This window comes from Tenrec ecaudatus, chromosome 10, assembly GCF_050624435.1.
Source record: "Tenrec ecaudatus isolate mTenEca1 chromosome 10, mTenEca1.hap1, whole genome shotgun sequence".
NCBI lineage: Eukaryota > Metazoa > Chordata > Mammalia > Afrosoricida > Tenrecidae > Tenrec > Tenrec ecaudatus.
Genome location: NC_134539.1, coordinates 37,792,325 through 37,813,730, shown reverse-complemented (window position 1 = coordinate 37,813,730; position 21,406 = coordinate 37,792,325). Strand labels below are relative to the sequence as shown.

At 52.3% G+C, this 21,406-nt stretch overlaps 1 protein-coding gene across 2 annotated transcripts in view; it reads right to left on the bottom strand.

Moving 5' to 3' along the window:
• Positions 1 to 19,546, bottom strand: part of NR4A3 (nuclear receptor subfamily 4 group A member 3) — a 42,644-nt gene extending 23,098 nt beyond the window's left edge. The window contains exons 1-6 of one of the 2 annotated variants that reach the window (XM_075560218.1): positions 18,968 to 19,546; positions 15,622 to 15,795; positions 14,697 to 14,768; positions 12,580 to 13,541; positions 8,873 to 9,002; positions 8,139 to 8,311 (exon numbers count right to left, since the gene is read on the bottom strand). In XM_075560218.1, the coding sequence (XP_075416333.1) occupies positions 8,139 to 8,311; positions 8,873 to 9,002; positions 12,580 to 13,539 (1,263 nt within the window). In that variant the 5' untranslated portion in view covers positions 13,540 to 13,541; positions 14,697 to 14,768; positions 15,622 to 15,795; positions 18,968 to 19,546. The remainder of the gene's footprint in view (positions 1 to 8,138; positions 8,312 to 8,872; positions 9,003 to 12,579; positions 13,542 to 14,696; positions 14,769 to 15,621; positions 15,796 to 18,967) is intronic. The other variant, XM_075560217.1, reaches the window with a different exon arrangement.
• Positions 19,547 to 21,406: the final 1,860 nt, after the last annotated feature.

The following is a 21,406-nucleotide window of genomic DNA, read 5'->3' as shown; positions in this document are numbered from 1 at the left end:
CACAGCTTGCTCCAAAAAGTACACGGAATCCAGGCAGTGGTTCTTAGAATCCTGCCCCGGAACCAGCACCCTCAGCAATCCCTGGGAGCTCACATGATGTGACAATGGGTTCCACCCCATGAAACTCCCTGTCAGCCCGGGAAATTGTTCTGCCCAGACTGCCGGGTGAATCTTAGGGACTCTGAGAATCACGGAATCAACCAATAGGAGGAGAGAATGGCTTTTGCTTGCTGTAAAACAAATCGGGTGGGGGCGGGGGAGGGAGGAGTTCTTGATCGAGCCCAGGAAGGTGTGTGTCACTAGACCTGGGATTTATAGCTATTTAACTTAATTATATTAAATCTAGTATAAAGTTCAGTAGTGCTCAATAGTCACATATGGTCAATGGCCACCGGGTCGGACAGCACAGGTGTAGAACAAGTACTTCAATCACTACAGAAGGCTCTGTTGGCGAGCGTTGACCGTGATCTTGGGTCCTAAGAGAGGTAAGGTACAAGGTCTAGCCAGGGTCTGACGATTCTGGTAGAGCGAGGGTTTTGCTCTGAATCACTGGGAACAAAACTGTTTCTTCCTTCAGGCAGGATGATGAAAACAGAAAGATTACACAGGCCCTTTCCAGATTACGAATGAGTTCCCTTCCTGAACCTGCCTTCTGGCTTAATTTGTATGTAAGTCAGAACAGTTAGGGACGTATGGTTGGTAGTGGATGTCATGTCGTCAGATGCTTGTCTTCGTATTTAGGGTACCTTTCTATGCACGGAAGCACATTAAAGCATTCTTCTAGATGCACGAAAGCATCTTTAACACGATGATGAGGATGTTGACGACATGACTTGATGGAGGTGAGATGCAAATTAGCACCCATTTGTTATGGGAGGATCGAGCCTGTGTTACTGAGATACTGTTGTATGTATCTCAAGTTTTTAATACAATAGGCCTTATGGGGTAGGTTCCAAGCTGCAGGCAGCACAGCTCCAGGCAAATTCTTCATTCTCTCTGGGTCTGTTTCTGCCTCTGAAATTGGAAGAGCCCCAGGTTCGAGGACCCGGGAGGGGAAGGGGGGGGGGTGCCTTCCCGCTCTTGGGTGCCTTGATTTGACCGGTTCTTAATTACACCAAATAAGATGCTACTGCTTAGAATTTGTCACTGATTCAACAGGAAGATTTGAAAAGAAGAACGTTTTAGAGCAAAAGACTAAAGAGCGGAAACTTTTCCCCGAGATTGGGACCTAACTGCACCCTTCGTGCACTGACCTCCCTGCAAGGACCACTGCTGGCAGCTCCACCCTCTCCGTTTCTAATGCGAGAGCTCACACCCACCAGAACTCTCTGGCTTGGCCTGCACCGTGGGGGGCTTGCTCAGCAGGGCTCTGCGCCTCCCTGCTGGGCTCACAGGATAGCATAGTCCCTACTAATCCAGGGATGCCTTGTCCATGGTGAAGTTCAGCTAGGAAGGCCAGCAGGTCAGCTCCAGACTCCAGCTAGGTCCTCTGGGATTCACCTGGGGGGAGTCTGAGTCTGGTTCCTAGTCCAGAAGTTTGGAGCCAACCTGGATTCAGCCCGAGCCACCAGGCACTTGATGATGCCCAGAGGGTCAGCAGAAAACAAAACAAAACTCCACCCCAGGAAGACTGAACTTGACATTGGAAGAGCTGATCATCAAGCTTCTTCTGCGCTCCCCCACACCATATCACCTCTGGATTAGGCTGTCTTTGGGCTCAGCAGAAGAAATCTAGAATATTTGGTTACTGCCATTCCATTGAATAAAGTCCAAATCCAAAAAGACTTTCAAAATGAACACCACCACCACCCCTTTGTGTTAATTGTCTCTCCAGCCTAGATGGGTAATTACTCCATCAAAGATCTGGCTCTAACACTAATCAAAGACACAGCATCCCATCTGCTGACAGCCAATGCCTGAGGGTGATTTCTCCCAAGCACCCACAATGAGAATCCAGAGCTGCCAATAGCAATGGCCATTACTTAAAACAAAACTGGGCCTCACATTTCATACAGCGGTAAAAGAACCACTTATGTCAGACCTCAGCAACAACCTGGGCTGAAATACGTTAGTTGAATGGCAATTAAGCGGGATCTGTGAAAATGGCCCCGAACACCCAGCAATAGGATGCTTTCAGAGTGGAACCTCTTAGGTACCCATCTCACTGTCTGCCCAGGCTGTATGTGGAAATCCACCCAGCCCTAGCTTTTCTCCTCTTAGAACGCTTCTGTTCTCTGGGCCTTTCCATCTCTAAAAGCTGGGTTCTTACCCTTTAACGTATGATGCTTTAAAAACTGGCAATGGGCATGTTTCCTTTCTCCCCATCAATTCTTTCCTTCTTCTCTGCTGTAACCAACCTCCCCCTAAAACCCGAACCAAACCAAGCTGGAGCTTCCCCACTCCCCCCTCCCCCCCGCCATCACTCACTGCAGTTACAGATTCGCTGGCCTGCTCTCCCCCTCAGTGGACAGGGGCTGTGTCCTATTCAGCATGCCCAATGCTCTAGAACACTGCCTGATGCCCAACAGCCACTCACTCAAGGTCTGTGACACAGATCCATTACTTTCTGGAAAATGGGTTAACGGCTGAAAACAACAAACATTTATTATCTCATAACCCTTTAGAAAAGGCATACCTCTAGTCGAGCATTCTTGGTCAAGTGCCCAGAAGAGCTGGGGAGCCCTAGGTAACCCGGAACCGTTCTGATGCAACTAAGTTGGTGGTTTTCAGACTTTAGTGACACACACACACACACACACACACACACACACACACACACAAATGGTCTGAGACATTTGTTAAAATACAGATTCCCGCCTGCCTCCCTGTTCTTCAAATTCTGCTTCAGTGGGTCGGGACGTGGCCCAGGAGTCTGCATTTCCAAGCACACACCCCTGGCTCTTCAGGGCGAGGCAGGCTGGGCACTGTGTTTGGGCACTGCTGGCCAGCTCACCCAGTGACAATCTGTCTAGCGGAGCCAGAGGTTAGGGAAGGAGGAGACCGTGGGAAAGACCAGTCTAATCTCGATGGTGGATGAGGAAACTGAGGCACACATGAGGGAGTGGGTGGCATGGGTCTCGGGAGCAGCTTCGCAAAGTCTCTGGCTGACTTTGGGGACCGGCCTCGTGTCAGCCGCAGGCCTTCTTAAGATGCCGCTTGTTGGGGCCTGCCTTTATCCGAGCAGGGGTTTTCCCACTTGGACTCTGTTCCTGCACTAAGTGGCACCAATTACCAACAAAACATCCTTGTGTGCTGAGAAATATTTGAAATAACCAAACTAATGAGGACATTAAGTATATTTTCTCACTGGTAATGATGCAGGCTCGGAAGCCAAGCTGGTATCTATAGATACTTGTACTGCTAAATTAAAAGCAACCGTGGGACAGAGAATAGCAACATTTCAAGGAGAAACAAATCAAACGTGCATGTTTTGACTGCCGTGATTTACAACCATCTAAGCTCACGTTTGAGAGAGAGAAGTTTGGCCCAAAGGAGAAGTGCTGACCCTCGAGGCAGGAAGGCTTACAGAGCCCAGGAGCTGTCTTTCTGAACGAACAAAAGTCCTCGACCTCCCCTTCTCACAAGCAGGGGGAAACCACCTGCTGACTATCTCACAGCGAGCAGAGGCATGAAGATTAAAACAGGCAGGTAGGACAGACATTTTTCATGTCTCTATTTACCTGATTTGGGGAGGGGGTTGAGTGTGTGTGTGTGTGTACTTGCAATAAAGTGTATGGGTGACAAAAATGGTCTAGTTCAAGCTTTGAGCAGAGTCCTACTTAGAATGTAATCAATCAGGGCTATCCTCTAAAATAGTAACAATGTTTAACACAAACCGTGGGATTTAATGCAACAGTCTCAAAGGCACCGAGTCTTTCTCCCACAGAGGACTGGCGGATTCGAACAGCTGACCTTGTGGTGATCAGGTTAGTGGGTAGCCTCCTACACCACCAGACTTCTGAAAAGTGTCATTAGATGGCCAAACCGGAGAGTCAAGTCTCTGCGTGGTACAAATGATTCACATGCTCAGTTGCTAGCCAAAGGGCGGGAGGTTTAAGTCCAGGGAGAAGCATCTCAGAAAAAGAGCTAACTACCTACTTCCAAATCACCAGCCTTGAAAGTCCTGTAAGCACAGTTCCACTCTTAAACACACGGGGTCACCGTGATTCAGAAGAGACTTGATGGCAACTGGCTGGTAAATGAAGAAGATATGTACGTATTTGTGTGTGTGTATGTGTGTGTGTGTGTGTGTATATATATTAAAAATCAGTAGGCATATAGTACTATGACTGTAGTCTTAAAAAATTGAAGCATTTACGGTTAATGGAGTAAATTGCCATGAAGCTGAAGTAGCAGCACAGTGAAATGGAAACATGTCACACCCTGAGTGATGAGATTTGGGTCTAATCCTCACTCTGCCATTGACCGTTGGTAAGCCGCTTAACCTCCGTAAACCCTAATTCACTCCTCTGGGCATGTGAGGTTTGGATTCCTAATTGAAATGATATGATATAAGAATGTTAAGTGATGGCGCCTGGCAGGCACTATGCGATCCATTCAAACAGGGAGTTCAGTCTGGTTAAATAACCAGTTACTTCACCCAGCTCTTAGGTGCACAGAGAGTCGCTAATGATTAGCTTTAATAAGGTGAACCTCAGAATCATAAAATCTTAGCATTGGAAGGGGCTTAACATCATCCAAAATAACTCTCCTCGCGAGGAATCCTGGCATGTGTTCTCCTTTATTCCAAATGCGGACGCACTCATTCAGGGTCCCACAGCAGCTGCTGTGACTAAGAACTGCTCAGCCTCCTTCCATCTGTCCTTAGGAAGAAAAGTCCTGTTTGTCCCAGGGAAGACCATCAGAAATCCCAAGAGTGGCCCCGTTCCCCCTGATTCCTCTTTCCTCCTGTTTGCATCTTTCCCACTTCCCCTAATCATCCTGTCAACGTTTCTGGAGACACTGTGTCCCTCTTCTATCTCAGCTCGAAGCTGAACTCCATCTGTGGCAACAACAACAACCTTCTGATCCCCATACACGTAGACTCATCCTAAGGTAATGAAGCACCCCCCCCAGCACCCCCAGTACTTGGTTGGTTTATATTGAGCATGCGTGGAATACTCTCCCCAGCTCTTTTTCACATGCACCACTGACAAGCCAAGGCTCTCCCCCGTTTTTCCTCTAGATTCTAAATGTTGAGCTTCACATTTATTCTTGTTAACTTTCATCACGATGGTTTCAGCCCATCCCGTTTCCAACCTGTCGAAATCGTTTTGAATGTTGATTTTAACATCCATCATATTAGCGATCCCTCCCAGCTTTCTGTCATCTGCAAGTGTGATTAGCATGCTTTCTATGTCTTCATCCAAGTTTTTGATGAAAACTTACTGTATTTTTCAAAAAAGTCTTTTAAGTCAACAGATTTGGGTCCAATTTTTTAAAAATAATTTTCGTAAAGCTATGGAGAAGCAGGACAATCCAAGCTCATATGGTTCGGCTGACTCCCAAAGCAATGCAGTTAGAAGAAACAGCCTTTGAAAAATGGAGCCAGACCCCAAAGGAAGTATCAATGTGACCCGACTCTGGCCGGTCCATGGACAAAGCCAACCATTACAATGGATAAATGTTTGTTGATGCGGATGACCACTCTAGGCCAACAGACTGGATGGTGCACAGGTACGCAAACACACTGGATCAATTTTTAGCTGTGGGGACAGTTCCCAGCTAGGGCAGCTCAAAGAGCTGGGAGAGTGTGTGCCATGGAACGACTAAGTAGGCCATAGAATAATCCAAATAATTGGAGTATTTGGGGCCAAAAAAGTTACTTTTGGGGTCTACATTCTCTGGAAGGATCATTAATAATCATTTCAAGTGTCCTGGCACAAGGGCAGGTTCTGTGGCCTCGACAGCCAAGAGAAGGATCATTAGTTCAGGTGACCTGCATCAGAGGCAGCCAGGGCACACCTCCGGGAGAAGTCTTCATGATCTCAAATGCATTTCCAGCACCTTCGCTCACTGAACTCCAGGAGGAACTTAGCACAGACTTTGGGGTCCACTACACTTGACCTCAGCATACAGGACACGGTCCTAAAGCTTTACCAAATGCCATTTCCACCTTAAAAACAACAGGGGGATCCCTTGGTTCTATCTATCACTATTACCCCAAAATTGGTAGTGAGGAAACAGGTATTACAAGGTTCCCAATCACCCTGCTCAAGGTTGCCAGGTAATAAATGATGACGTTGGGATTGATTATTTTAATCTAGGCCTGAACACCCAATCCGAAACTTGCCGCATTCATTATCTGTTAGCTTATTATTTGGGACTTGACTTTAGTTAAGAGATGCCACTTGCAATCAGAACAAGAGCCCTCCACCTTTGGTGCTAAGGCCCTCCTGAGCTTCTCCCACGGCATGCTGGGATCGGATGGGGGAGGAGGCCAAAGAGCTGGCAGGGAAGGTGCTGAGTGAGGCAAGGAGCTCGCGGGTGGTACACGAACCACCCCTTCATTTCTGTAACCTACAGGAGGGAACGTCGTCAGGGCACACGCAACAGACACGCTCTCCACCAGCCACTCAGCGGGAAGCCTGAAATGCTGATTAAACCCAGGGAAAACCATCGGAGGTAGCTGTCAAGCAGATCAACTAGTCAGGCCCTACCGTAGGGGTGTCGCTCTCCTTTCAGCACGATGTAACTGTTTTCTGGGCTTGAAGTGAGGAGAGCTATTTCTACAGTCCATGGCTGTCGGAAAGCTTAAAGGAGACACTGTATACCACAGCACCTAGCATTCTGGCCTCACTCACTGCCGTTCAGCTGATGGCAACTCCTAGTGACCCTACAGGACAGGGTACAACTGCGTATTTCTGCCCCTGAGACTGGAACTCTTTATGGGAGTCGAAAACCCTGACTTTCTCCCTCAGAGCAGCTGGTGGCTTTGAACTGCTGCCCTTGCAGTCAGCAATCCAATTCATAACCACTACACCACCAGGGCTCCTTGCTTCCTGCCTAGGATGCAGAAACTACTCACTAACTGTGATCAGGGTCTTCCCTTTTCCTGCCCTCTCTGACCAAGACCCTTTTTGTAAGCAGATGTTTGTTCTTTCAACAACTGCTTTTCGTAATGTCGACTAGGAGCCCTGGTGGCGCAATGGTTAATCCCTCCACCGCTCACCGAAAGGGGGGCCGTTTGAACCCACCCCACTACTCTTTGGGCAATCTGCGTCCCTAAAGATGTCAGCCACGGAAACCCTAAGGGGCAGTTCTAGCCCATCACGTGAGGTCGCTCCGATGACTCCCAACAACAATGGTTGACACGTTTGCTCAAAAATCCTCTCTGAGATCTTCTATGTGTTCTCCAATTCTGGGGAATTGGCGCAGCTCAGAGGGATAAGCTTCAAACGTATCCCACATGAAATGAAACACTGTTACGCCTTGGTTGACTTAAATGATAATACCGGCAATCCTTTATGGTTTTCAAAACATTTTCACACCCATCGCTTGTGTGTGGCTGGTGTTCCCAACCCCCTGTGAGCTTAAATATTGTAATCATCTCCACTGGAGGTGCAAGGGTGGAAGCCAGGTGACTCCAAAAGGAAGTGGCAGGGGCAGCGTGCCACCCCAGGCCTCCTGCACCGCCCAATGTCAAGGCCAGTGCTTGCTCCTCTCCATCAGCGATCTAATCCCTCTGAATAAGCAGCAAGTCAATAAATGCCAATGGCATCAGGCAAATTGCTTAAGGAGAACTCAGGGCTCACCCAGAGTTTGATCACAATATGGAAAGGCAGTGGCCATGCTGTGGGAGCCAATGAAGGACATCTACACATTGCCATTCACCTGCGCAGACTCTTCACCGGCACTACCACAAGGACTGCTGTAAACAACAGGCAGGACTGGCGCAACAACGCCAGGGGCCTTTACGAAGACATTTAGACATCCAATACAGCAAAAATATGATTTGGTGCAATGCAGATGAAATTCCACTTCATTCTCAAGGAAAAAGAGAAACGCAAAAGAAGGCACCAGACCTGTCTAGCACAGCACCCGGCGCAAAGTCATTCTAATCCACAGCTGGTAGGCGCGTCAACAGTACAAAAGCGCTCCCGATTACTCCTTGGAAAGCAGGGCATCGCAAAACTTACTCTGGAATAATCAAGATCTCTGCTGGTTGAGTCTGTCAGTGCTCGGACAAGGGCATTCATCAGACAGATGGGAGGAGAAGGCGGAGACGGCTGCGAAGGTTCCTGCTGCAGCGGGCTCTTTGGTTTGGAAGGCAGCCGGCCTCTCCTCCCTTTTAAGCTATCGGTGCGGACAACTGATGGTGAGAGAGAGAGAAAGGGAGAAGTCTGCAAAGATATCCATGAATAGCCATAAACTGCGCGTGTGCGCGCGCGCACACACACACATACACACACACACACACACACACACACACACACACACAGTCAAATACATTACAACCAGACACTCCTTCATGAGACCAACTGCTGAAAAGTAGCAGTACGCGTTGAATAGCAGTACCCCAGGGATTTTGTGAGAGCGGAGAGCACGCAGCAGGACCCCCCCTCGTAGTTAATATTTGGTAGTGAGTTAGTGCTAAGCAGCACACATGTGTGCTCTACGTCTCGAGTGATCATGTGTGGATGCACACAAGCTTTCACTGATTTTGAAAAATTACAAATCGGCAATTTTCTCGGTTGTTTCTTAAATGCAAACGCATAGCATAAAAAAACAAAATCCCGGAGCCACAAGGAAGGTAGGAAGAATATTCTGACACAAATGAAAAACTTTGCCCATGGTGTGTGAGACTATGTGTCAGCATTGCTGACAAGCCCCGCTGTGTAAGCACACTGGAGACAAGGTGTGATGCCCTTACCTTCCTTAACCATTCCCACACTGAGACACTTTTGAAATCGGCAGTACTGACATCGGTTTCGACGCCTCTTGTCGACTGGGCAGTTTTTATTTGCCAGGCAAACGTATTTTGCATTTTTCTGCACCGTTCTCTGAGAAAAGATAGCACAGTGATAGTCAGCTCGTAGTTTCTGGAAAGAGGTAGGGCCTGACAACATGTATTTTAATTACAATGTGAAAAGCGACAGTGCAATTCGTATAATTAGATAAATTTAATTTCCTAACACGCTAGCCTGCAGGAAAAACAATTTTATTAGTGTTCGCTGCTGACAATGAAAATCATCTCAGATTGTTCTGAAGCAAGTCTCAAGAGACACCCAACTCTGAATGATAAAATCATATCTGAAATTACCAGGTCAACGTATCATACCTTAGAGGATTAGATTATCTCCATTTTTAATATCCCTTTGGGAACAATTTCCTACTTGTTCCACTCCCCTGATTATTGCTGACCTTATTAAAATAAAATCAAAGTGATCTGAGATGTACATTGCTTGCTATCACTATCATAAGTCAATATCACAGTAACTGGCTTTGTTACCCAATAGAGATGAAATCATAAAAAGCAAAAATCGGGGTTTACCTAGTTAAAATATAGAGGAAATCATGTTTGGACACACACACAGATCATTTAATCAGTCCGCATTGTAAATTTTAACGTTAACAGAAAATAGATGGCAAACTGGCCATTTCTAATGGCGAAAGCAATGTCTTGCAATTTGCTACTCAATCCACTAAGAAACCAAAGCACGGCAAAAAAAAGTCAACAAAAGAAAAAAGAAGGGAATCTGGGTGACATCCATTTTCAATGAAATGCCCATCAATCGGTCACTTAAAAAATGACTATTATCTTGACACCCAGAGGGTAACCTTTGAAAAGCAAACCACTCTCACTGCTGACTCATAGCAACCCTATAGGACCGAGCAGAACGGCCCCTGTGACTTTAAATCTTTATGAAAGCAGTCAGCCTCATCTTTCTTCCATGGGATGACGGGTGGGTTAGAACCACGGAGTCACTGACCCTGTAGCTAGCAGCTTAGTGCGTAACCAACTACGCCTGCCACCAGGGCTCCATGGTCTTTTAAAGGGCACTTCATAAACTTGGACTTTCTGAATCATCCAGAATTTTTAAATGGAGAAGTAAACATATAATGTGCTCTAATTTTAAAATAATGCTTGAATTTCCTTATTAAAGGTGTTTGTGCAACTCTTTACCACTTAGGACAAAAGTGTTCAGAAATTACGAGGGCCTATACAACTCTCAATAGAGTGGCAAGTTGCTAATTATTTGGTAAGCCTGGGTTGCAATTGAGAAAAAAAAAAAGACATCCAGATAATTTGGGTTTCCGGATCTGTCTATGCCCCAAATTCTATATTTTCTTCACTTTCAGTGCTCCTTAAGCCCACATATTAGCTTTCATGCAATTTACATTTAAATTTCAGTTTAGGGGACTGTTTCTGAATGGCTTACATAAAAATTTTAAAAAGAATCTTACCAAGCCAAGCTATTTTAAGCATAAGACTCATTCTCAGGATACATTTGCTATATTAATTTCAAATGCAAAATTTTCGAGTGGAACACCTTCCCGGGTGCTTAGGAGCATTTAAATTCTCCTAAGCTCGCTTTCATGTGAGCACAGGGTCATCACCTCAACTGTCTTCCTCCCCACCACCCTCAAGACTGTCCACTCGCTCCAGTGCTGGTGGCCTTTCCCTTCAGGTATACCCTTTCCCAATAACCTGGAGACGTCCTCATATTTGTGAGGACCTGCACAGTTTCAGGACAGGGAGCGATCGTTATGGTTCAATCACCGAATTCCCATCATTAACTGCACTTCATGTCACATTTTTAAAGAATTCAATTTAATGCTAGAAAGCCACTGGGTAAAACCTGCTCCTGTTCCCTTAATTAACAGATCTGTGGGGTGGTTCTCCCCCATCACACCCTCCCCTTCCACCACCACCCCCCCCCTGCCCTTGAGATTATAGATTTGTTTTCAAGGGATTGCTGCAGAGGAAAGCTAATTGACATTTCCAGACTCGGAATGTATTACCATGCCTGTAGTTTGGTCAACTCTCAATTGTTCAAGGGTGATTCTATCTGAGGGTCTCGTTGCTGTTGCTCTGTCTGGTCCCCCTTTCTGCTGCCCACTAACTGCCCTCCAGCATTTCCACTGGGGTGCTGTGAACATCAAATCTGCTGGAAGAAGGCAGCTACTGAAAAGTAGCTCTCTAGGTAAAACGCTGGTAGTTAAAGACAGGACCCCCCTCCCCCGCCCCCGCTGACAAAACCCCTTCTGGGTCTACATTTAAAGAAGCATGACTGTCTACCTGTCAGGCCCCTACCAGGTTTCAGAGTCTTTCCATTTTCTCACGTATCTGAAGGAATCAATCAGTCACATGATTCCTGTTCCTATGTCCTTGTTTGTGAACACGTCACCTGTTGGCATACTCACCCACAAACAATGGCATTTTTCCGAGGGGTGTTTTAACACGGAAACTGTGGCCACTGCCAAAGTCATGCAGTTGGTAAGAGGCAGGTCCAGAACTCTTCTACTTCCAGCATGCACCCGGCTACATCCTATCGGCCTCCCAAATCCTCTTGCTAAATAGGCATCCCACGTCTCCATCCTCCCACCTGCCCTACATTAGACCAGGCAGTGGGAGGACTTCTGTGGGCTTGCCCAGGCCTACAATGAAGGGCATGAGGAGGGTGGCACAGAATTGAGGGTCTGGAGAAGCACACAAGCCAGCAGTGCCACCACCAGAGAACCAGGTTTTTCCTCCTGATGGATGGAAAGAGCACTGAGCTTGGACGTCAAACGAAACCTGCTGGAATTGCCTTGTGTGCAGCTTAAGCCCCTGTTTGTACATCCTGACTCAAAGACCCTCCCTTCCCTAGACTTCAGCACCCTTAATGGGCAAAATGTGGGTGACGCTGAAGACACTCCTACCCATCGCACACTTCTGAGTCGACAAGAAAACCAGCAATGGCTATACTTGGTGTCACGGAGGGAGCGAAGGCCTCCTAGTGGAGAGAGCAGGTTGGTGAGATCCCAAGTCCTACCCCCTGTGGGGGAGCCATCCCCAAGGACATCTAGCTGATTGCGCCTGTCTGTCCTGTGCATCTGCTCAGCTGTAGGGGTTGTCACCTGCCTCCATCTCACTGCCTGGGTGTGTTGTCTCAGGGAAGCTGGATAATCTCTCTGGGCCTCCAACCCTCAGCGATGAAACAAGGGTCATAAAAGCCATCGTTCAATTTTAGAGCTGTCTGCTTCTGGAGCAGGAACCCTTACTGCCAGGCTCACAGCAGGTATGAATGGCGCTCGGAACCCATCCCTGGACTGGACACCCAGGGGACACACACAAGGACTGCAGGGAGGTTTCTGCACTTGTGAGGTCACAGAGTTGAGAATCAGCTGACAGCTCTTCCTAGGATAATGTTCACGCTCATTGTCAGCTCCATCCAGTCCCGCCTCCACCCCCACCCCCACCCTCACTCCTGTGCGTGGATTCAAGGGAAGAGTGGGAAAATGGACTTGAAGGTGGCCAGCAGTACCCAGGCTAAGGGTCTCACTGGGAAGGGCAAGGGTCACCCTTGCCATCCACCCAGGTGCTCACTTCTGCGGCCCCGCAGGGGGCAGGGGATAGGAGGGGGGGGCGCTCACCTTGAAGAAGCCCTTGCAGCCTTCACAGGTGCGCACACCGTAGTGCTGACAGGCGGCGTTGTCCCCGCACACGGCGCACGTGCCCTCGCCGGACGACGAGCTCCGGTTGGGAGGCGACGGCAGGCTGGGGCTCTCGCTGAGCAGGCTGGCTGCGGCGGGAGAGGCGGCCAGGCCGAGCGGCTGGAAGGCCAGAGTCCCCCTCTTGACCAGCTGCAGCCCCCCGTAGGGGTGCGCCTCGAGCCCGGCGGCCTGGCTGCCCGCGGCGGCGGCGCCCAGGGGCAGGCTGAGCGCGGGGGCGCCCGTCGGGTCGTAGCCCAGATGGTGGCCGCCGGCCGGGCTGGGCGCGGGCGGGTGCGGCGGCGAGGGTTTGAAGTGGAAGAGTGGGAAGCGCGCGCCCGCCACCGAGGGCACCGCCTTCATCGGCGGGTCCAGCAGCGGGCCCGGCGCGATGCAGCCCTGAGCCGAGGGCAGCGCGTCGTCCCACAGCGCCCCCGCCTGCGGAGGGAAGCCTGGGGTGCTGGGGGTGGAAGGCGGGGACTGCTTGAAGTACATGGAGGTGCTGGGCAGCACCTCGTCTTCCGAGCCGGAGTGGGGTGGAATGGCTGGCTGCTGCTGCTGCTGCTGCTGCTGGTGATGGTGGTGGTGATGGTGGTGGTGATGGTGGTGGTAGCCATGCGCTCTGCCCTCCTCGATCTTGATGAAGGACCGCGGCCCAGAGGGCTGCATTTGGTACAGGCAGGAGGGCTTCAGTTCATAGCTGCTGGAGTAGCCTTCCATGAATGTACTGAAGCTGGGCAGGGACGTGGTGGCAGTGGCTGTGATCTCAGTGCTGCCGAGGTCCATGGTCAGCTTGGCATAATCGGGGTTCATGATCTCCGTGCTGTAGTCCGAGCCGTAGGTCTGTGCCGCATAACTGGAACCTGGAGGCGATGGGCTATACTGGGCTTGGACGCAGGGCATATCTGCGGGGACAGGGGAACAGGTGGTTTAGCAGCAAATCGGTCCTTGTTCCTTAGCTAGTAGCATTGCATCCCCTGTGAGAGCAAAGTGGCTCCCTCCCTTCCTTCTCTCGCCCTTTGTCTGTCCTTGCGAAATCGGATGTTTTCCCTTATGTGTCTATATTATTTATTTTTAAAGTGACGTTGGGTCCTATAAAGTAACTGGAGTCATTCCAGACACAAGCTGGACAAAGAGAATGCTAGTGAATACCTTGTTGGTTGGTTTTTGGTGAAAGAGGCCCTTGGTCCCCCACCTACACATAGTTAGTAGAAAAGGTGCTTGCTATGTGTGGTATTTACTGGCAGAGAGGGAGGGAGGGAGGGAGGGAGGAAGAGAGAGAGAGAGAGAGAGAGAGAGAGAGAAATTGATTCTAACATTTATGAGCCCAGCAGAGACTGCCCACACAAGCTGTGGTCGACTTCACCCACCCCTTCCCACCCCTCTTCTGTGAACAAGACTAGCAGCTTGTACAATCAGGGAAACACCTCCACCCCTTGATGACTTTAGCCAACTAGGTATCCAGTTGGGAAAGGAGGTCCAGGAAGTGGACTGGGGGAGTCTGGGCCATCTGCAAAGAGAAAGATCAGCTGCTGCAACACAATGCCCACTAAATCTGCTCTGCGCCATATGTATGTGTATGTGTGTGTGTATGTGGGCGCTTCCCCCCCCCTTCCAAATCTGGCTAATAAGATATATCAGTGGCTATTTATACCAACTGTTTATAGCTATCATGTAGGTAAGTTAGTCTCTGTATTTCCTTACAAGAGAAGCATTCGTACCCCTGGAACAGAAGAAAGATGCTTCAGAACAGTTTTAGTTTCTCTGCCAGTTGAACTATGTAGAGGCAACGGCCACCCCCCACCCCAAACAACTGGTACCTAGGGTGCTGGCTAGGTGAGAAGGTCCTGGGAATTACTGAATCCCCTGGGTGATTTACCTAATCATTTGCCTTTCTCTATGGCTAACTATCAATGGTAAAATGGGACGTTTTTTTGGTGGTTGGGTTTTCTGAGACAAAGGAAAACCAGGTGTTAACATCTCTTTGGAGCCTACGGTGCAAAAGGTGTGACTAATAGAGAAGTGAGTGGTTCACGTTTCCTTTGACATCTTTCTCTTACCCACATTTCCAAATCTGATTGAGTCATGCCTGTATGGGATGAAATCTTGACTGGAAAAAAAGTGATGAGGGCCTGTTGGAAGAAGCAGTGGTGAGGCGAGGCCAATTCAAGCCTTGAAAACAGGGCCTTACAAAGACACTCTCTATGTGGAGGTAAAGGATTACTTATCTGGCTGCATGCTTGTTGGGATGAGCTGATCACAGTTTGATCTACAAATCTCTTTAGATTCTCTCTTTCTTGGGCACTTCTAGGATTTCTCCCTTGTCTGGTCAGTTATCCTTTCCTGCCAGTCCCTACCTATTGTTCTCTGCCTCTGTCTGAGATTTCCAGTTCGAAGATGAGCTTGCTCTATCTATCTGTGTCTCTCTGATGCCTGCAAAGGCCTGGCACCCTACAGCCCTTTAGCAAGTGTGTGACCAGGTGGTGCAAGCCAAACCTGAGACCTTTGCTTTTGCCAAACTCAGTTTTATGTCTGGAATTTCCGTTCAAATGCCTTTCTTTTTGCTCTTTTCCTCTGCACTTCAAGGATCCAAATGTCTTTGGCACCCAGATAATTATAGTTTCACATAAAGGACCCCATAATCCTTAAATGCCTAAATTAAATAAAAAAAGATGACAAACATGAAAACATTGAAATATACAAATATATATATAGGGACCCTAATCTATTAGGGTCTTTGTATTTCCTCAGAAGAAAATAATTTTGAGCAATGCAATGGCTTAGTTTAGTCAGCCTCCCATTCGGTAGCAACAGGGTGTGGTTTGGAGAGGAGCTTTGGGCTAGGAAGCCACCTCTTCTGTGAAATGCGTAGCGCTGCCACAGTTCCGGAGCTGGGCCCACCGAACAGCCTGGCCCTGGGTGTCCAGCTCCTCAGCCTACATCTGCTAGCCCAGGAAGAAGAAGGGATTGTGCGTTCAGACCTACCTGGAGGGTATCTTGCGCGCTGAATGGTGGGGCTGGGAGTCTGTCCAGCAGAAGCTGAGGGTCGGGGAGGTGGAGATGTCCTGCGAGGCGATGTGGCAGTGGTGCTGCCGGGTTCCGCTTCGGGGTCAATTTCAGTGCCCGGGCTCGCCGGGTGGCGCTCTTTCACAATGCGCTCTGTGGGCACGGGAAAGGGGGTAGAGGTCACAGTGGGACCAGACTAGGCCTACTTGGCCTGTGGTGGACACTTTCAGGGGGTGGAGGAGAGCTCTAGAAATCCCAAATGGTTGACAAAGAATTCAGAGAGGTCCAGTGTGGACCTCGGCGAAGGCAACGCGTCCCTCGCGGCAGCCGCGTGTATATACGGCCGATTTGTGGCACCGGGGGCTTTAAAATATGCAGCCAGCAGTTGCCCCGAGAGGGATTCTGTGGCCCCAGACTGGTCCACACCCCGCAAAGCCAGGTACAGGGAAAAGGGACCATTTGAGAGACGCGTTCCGCCAGGATTTAGGGACGGGAGTGGTGCAAGAGCGGAAAACAGCGCAGTTCCAACTCCGCGGGTCCCCACGCCTCAAAGACAAATTTTACACGTTGCATAGGAAATGCACAAGAGCCGGAACAAACGCATGGATGCCCTAAGGAATTTTTTAAAAAGTCGGTGCTTTTCATTCTAAATGCTAATGGAGCTTTGCTTCCATTAGCCGTCCCTTTGCGAGAGGGGGGGCGGACGGAGTGGGGGAGGGCAGGGGTCAAGCAAACAAAAGGCAACAGTGGAAATAAAGAAGGCCCACTCTGGAATGAAGGCGCCGAAGCTTACTGCACTCGCGGCTGGTGAATCCGGCGCAGGGAGGCCCAAGGGCACCCAGCTGGAGGCGGCCCGGAGAGGGGGCGATTTCCAGGCTCCAGGCCAGCGGGCGGCCCAGAGGAGGCACCTTCCCGAGCGTGCCCAGCGCTGCTCCCGGGCGAGCGTCGGCCTCTTGAGCCCAGTCGCAGCGAAACTTTGCAGCTGGGAGCGACGCACGGAGGGCCTTGGGGAAGGCTCCGGATGCCCCAACTCCGGCCTGCAGCGCCCCCTTGGCCTGGACCTGGGCCCCTTTGTCGAAAAACTCCCATACCTCGGGGGCTGCGGGCAGAGCTCTAGGGTCGCGTAAGTTTCGTTTCCCGCGGCCCCTGCGCCAGCGAGCTTGCCTGCCGGGAGAGCTGGCCCAGACCAGAACCTCAAGGGCCGGGGAAGCGCCATCTCCGCCTCTAGAAGGCCAGGAAATGGGGATTCCCTGGTCGCCCCAACCCCAGCCCCAGCCTCGCCGACAGAAAGCGTGTGCTTCCAGCACGGACCCCTACGAACCTCCCCGCGGCGGCAGCGCGCGCTTCCAGCTCTCCGCGATGCTCCGTGGGGGTTTCTAGGACCGCCCCCCCATCCTCTCTCGCTAGTAGATACCCTTCTTCCCCCTCCCTGGGTGGGTGGGGGCTCTCAAGTGGAGGCTTTCCCCAAGGTGTGCCCTCTGATTTGGGTGGGCGACAGTCGCGTCTCCCAAGGAAGGGTGGCCTCTGTTCGCAGGAGAGCGCGCACTGCCTGCCCACTGTCACACCGCGCGCCTCCCGGCTTTCTCGGCCCAGTAAACGGCCCGTTACCTAGGCAAAGCCTCGGCGCCTGCAAACACTTTCAGCCGCTCGCGGCTGCCGGGGCCGGAGCACAGAGCCTCGAGGTGGCAAATTAGGAAGAAATAACTATTTCTGCCCACGCCCCTTTCTTTCTCGAGGGCAGACGGGAGGTACCCCCGGCGTTCTCCTCCCGGCGGTGAAGCGTGCGGAGGCAACCGTGAAATGCACCCTTGGGTCCGGGGCTCCGCCGCGGAGTTTCCAGCCCCGGGGGGCGGGGACAGGTTGGGCGGGGGCTGGAGGAGTGGAGGAGCCGTAGACAGAAAGGAAAGACAGGTTCTCAGAAAAGACTGAGAGACGGAGACAAACCACGGGCAGAATTTCTGCGAGCGCACAGTCCCAGGGGAGGGGGTGGGGAGGGGTGGGGGCGCGGGGAGGAGGCTCCGGGGACTGAGGGGGTCTCTGGAAGTCACACTGCCAGCATCTTGTTCTGCTCAGCTGACCCGTAAGCTCTAAACTTCATTCATTGTCCCAGTCGCCGAGTTAGGCGGTTTTTACATTCTCTAACTGGGTCCTATTAACTGGGTCTCCGTCGTGGGGGGGGGGCACACTGGATTCACCATGAAATTACTACACTGCACTTCCCGTACCCCTTGCCCGACACCCAAAGGCACTAGGAAACAAGCTGAGATTTCTCCTTACGAGACGCGGTGGCCCTCGTGCCTCAGGAGAATTCAGGGGCAGAAATCAAAAGCAAACTCTGCGAATGTTCTTTGGAATCTGGTAGCGAACGCTTTCTTCCTGGCCACAGCCCTGAAGCCTCCAACAGGTTCCCAAGGGCCTTGGAAAGCTATCTCCTCTCCGTGTGACCACTCTCCTTTCTCCCAAGACTCAAACACTCGAAACAACTTCTCCAGAGGCGCCGAGGTCTGCCAGTGAAGAGTAAAACATGCCTTTCTCACGCCAAACCGGGGCCAGGAGGACAGGGACATGGACCCCACGCGTGTCGGGGCACTCGAGTCAGCTATTACTTCCAATTACCTCCGAAGGGAAAAGTGTGAACCGGCAGGTCGAGGGCGCGGGGCAGACGTGCCTGGCGGAGCCCCCGGCTCATTTCAATACCATAAGCCACATTCCCACAACTGTGCCCCTTCCCAGGGCTCCCTCCGAGCGCCTCTGCACGCTCGGTGGTCGCTGTCCAGGCCCCTTCCCTCCGAAAGTTCCCGTCAACCAGCTCGAGTCACCACTAGGTACATGAACTTGCCCCCCACACGCCCCCCCCACCTCTGTCCACAATTCTACTTAAAAGATGGGAAAATGACTGCCGTGTATCACCGGAGCTGCAACTCCCAGCCGCGGCCGCCGCCGCCGCCGCCGAGAGCATCATTACCATGACAACTAGAGCCTAACTCCCCTGAATTACAGTGCTGGAGCCGCTCCGGCACAAATCCCGATCCTCCCCTTTGTTAGAGGCTTTTCGCCTCCCCGGTGGGGTGGGGGCAGGGGGCGGGAGGGATCCCAGGAGTTCCAAAGATCCCCACGATCTGCTCCGGGGGAAAAGTTTCACATCGGAACCCACGGGCCGCGAGGGCAGCAAAAGCGGCGCGAGAAAACCGCAGGCGCCGCCGCAGCAGCGGCAGCACCACCAAACCAGCCCGCACTCAAAGTTGTCAAATTTCAGGAGCGACGCTTCCCAGCGCGCCAACTTTTTAGCAAGTGCCCCTACGGAGCCGGCGAATGTCATACGTACTTGAGTGCTGTGGCGAGTCCGTCTTTAGAGCGAGTTTCTAGAGAGCGGTTCCAAGATGTGACCTGGGGCGAGCGGGGAGTCGCCGCTGCTGTCCCGGAAAGGCTGCGGAGGAGAAGCCCAGCGGCTCCCACGGGCAGTGCGCGGCTGGCGGGGGATGCTGCGGGCGCGACTCATGGGAGAGTGCGGCCGAGGGGTTCCGCGGGCGTCCGGGCTCCGGCGGCGACCGATGGGGAGGATGCCGCCGCCGTTCCCACCTCGGTGGCCACCGCCGGCGCTGTCAGCGTTGCAAAGTGAGCCCGGGAGGGGCGTCCGGCCCGGGTGCCGCGCTGCACCGCGAAGGGAGCGGGCCGAGAGGGGTGTGAGAGCGCGGCAGAGACTGGAGTGTGTGTGCGCGCGTGTGTCTCTGGGTGCGAGTGAGGGAGCGGGTGTGAGCGTGTCTGGGTGTGGGGAGCGGAGGAGGAGCAGGAGCTGGAGGGCTTGGGGGGCGGGAGGCTGGAGACTCCGCTCTCCCGGCTGCGGGTTCGCTCGCTCTCTGGGCACGTCATTTATGCCACAGGAGCCCTAGCGGCCTCTCCATAGAGTGCCTGGAATGCGAGACGTCAATGTGACGCCATGGGACGCTACGTCACCCTCCTCCTCCCTCCCCTGGCCCAGCCGGTTCCGCGTGTGCTAGGGAGGGTGTGTGAGAGCCTGTGCGCGCGCGCGCGCGCCCCCCCGGCCACCAGCACGCCCGCACAATGGAAACTGCGCGGTACGGCCCTCCCCGGCCCGGGGGCATCTCCGACCCGCGCTGCCAACCACAGGGCAGCAGCTGCGCTCGCCCGGGCGCGCGTCGGCGGGAGGGCGCTTGGCCCGCGCGCGGGTCAGGCGGGACCGCCCAGCTGTCAGGCTCGGGTGGAGTCGAGTTGGAGGAGCGCGGCTGGCGCGCCTCCGAGGCTGCCCCGAGGCAGGGAGCCAGGGCGAGGGGGTAAGGGAGAGGACAGCTCTCCCGAAAGGGAAGGCTCGGGCCGCCCGCTTCTTGGAGCGGCCTGGCAGTCGGTGCAGAAGTCGGGCACAAGTCCAAAGACGCCCGAGTGTGCAGCTGCACTCTCCTCCTGCTGGGACTCCCAAACTGCTGACGTCTCTCCGGCGGCCCTGCGCGCCCACGCTGACCCGCCGCCGCCTCCCGTCTTTTGCCGGCCGCTTGTTGCTCGTGGGAATGAAGAGGACGCCAGGCATAAGGTCTTACTTTTGTGCATTTACCGTGTGGACTTCCTAACTGGCCACGTTATAACTCAAGTGCACATCCATCCCCCACCCACGCGCGCGCGCGGCAGCACCAACTACTTAATGCGTATCAAACAAATGTACACACGTGTTCAACAGCTGAGTAGGTCGGACTGTTGGAAATCCTGGTCCCTCGCTCCCCGCCGAAAAATGAGTTACAGCGCACACTTTCACTTTCCGATGCCTAAGTGCCCCTCCCCCCTCAAACATCGCGAAATCAATCAACAGGATTTATTAGTCAATTCCTTCGAGAGGGGTTTAGCTGTGGTCTCCAGAGACACGTTTGTCATGAAATGGTGTGCCGACAGTCCGGTGCGACTGTATAAGGGAGAGCAATTTTCCCCACTGGAAATGATGAATTTGCGTGTGATTTATTTTTTTCTCTGAAAACAAAACAAAAAGTTGACCCAAATTACAATACTTCCTAATTCCAAAGGTTACTTTCCAGGGAAAACAACTCCAAAGGTTACTTTCCAGGGAAAACAAAGTCTTTTAGACATGAATTTCTGCGGAGGAGAAACTATTTGAGTGAGACCAAATGGACGCGGTCCCCGTGTTGGAGTTCGAGGCGACACTTTGTTTCTTGGGCCGGTCACAGTCGTGGAGTGTGTCTGGGCGATGCGAGGTCTGGAGAGCATGCCCTTGTGGACAGCATGCGTTTCGGAACCAAAGCAGGGTCGAGCAGAACCAGAAACTCCAAAACCAAAGTACACACACACACACACACACACACACACACACTTCACACGTTTGTTTCACCCCCTCCCCTTCAGACAGGAGGTGGCGTGGAGCAGACCGTGGGAGCAGCCTCCGAAAGCTGGCCCCAGCCTCGCGGCGGGTCCGGGTCCAGCCTGGGAAGGAAGGAGGGCGCTCCGACATTGTCTCCATTCACAGGCTGGAGCAGGGGGAGCGGGACCCGGAGCCGCGCGCCGCTGACGCACGCGAGGCGCGTGATTGACGCAGGCGCTGTTTCTAAATTCGGCGCTTGGCCGGGTCCCGCCGCCGGCGCGCGCGCCCGAGAGCGGAGTAGGTTCCCTTCGGTCACCCCCCGCCCCTTCTCCATTGAGCGCGGCGCGGGGCGGGGCGGGGCGGGGCGGGCGCGCGGCCGCGCCGGGATCCGGCCGCACCAAATATAGTCGGGCCCGGCTATTTTTAGCGGGGCCTCGGGCGCGA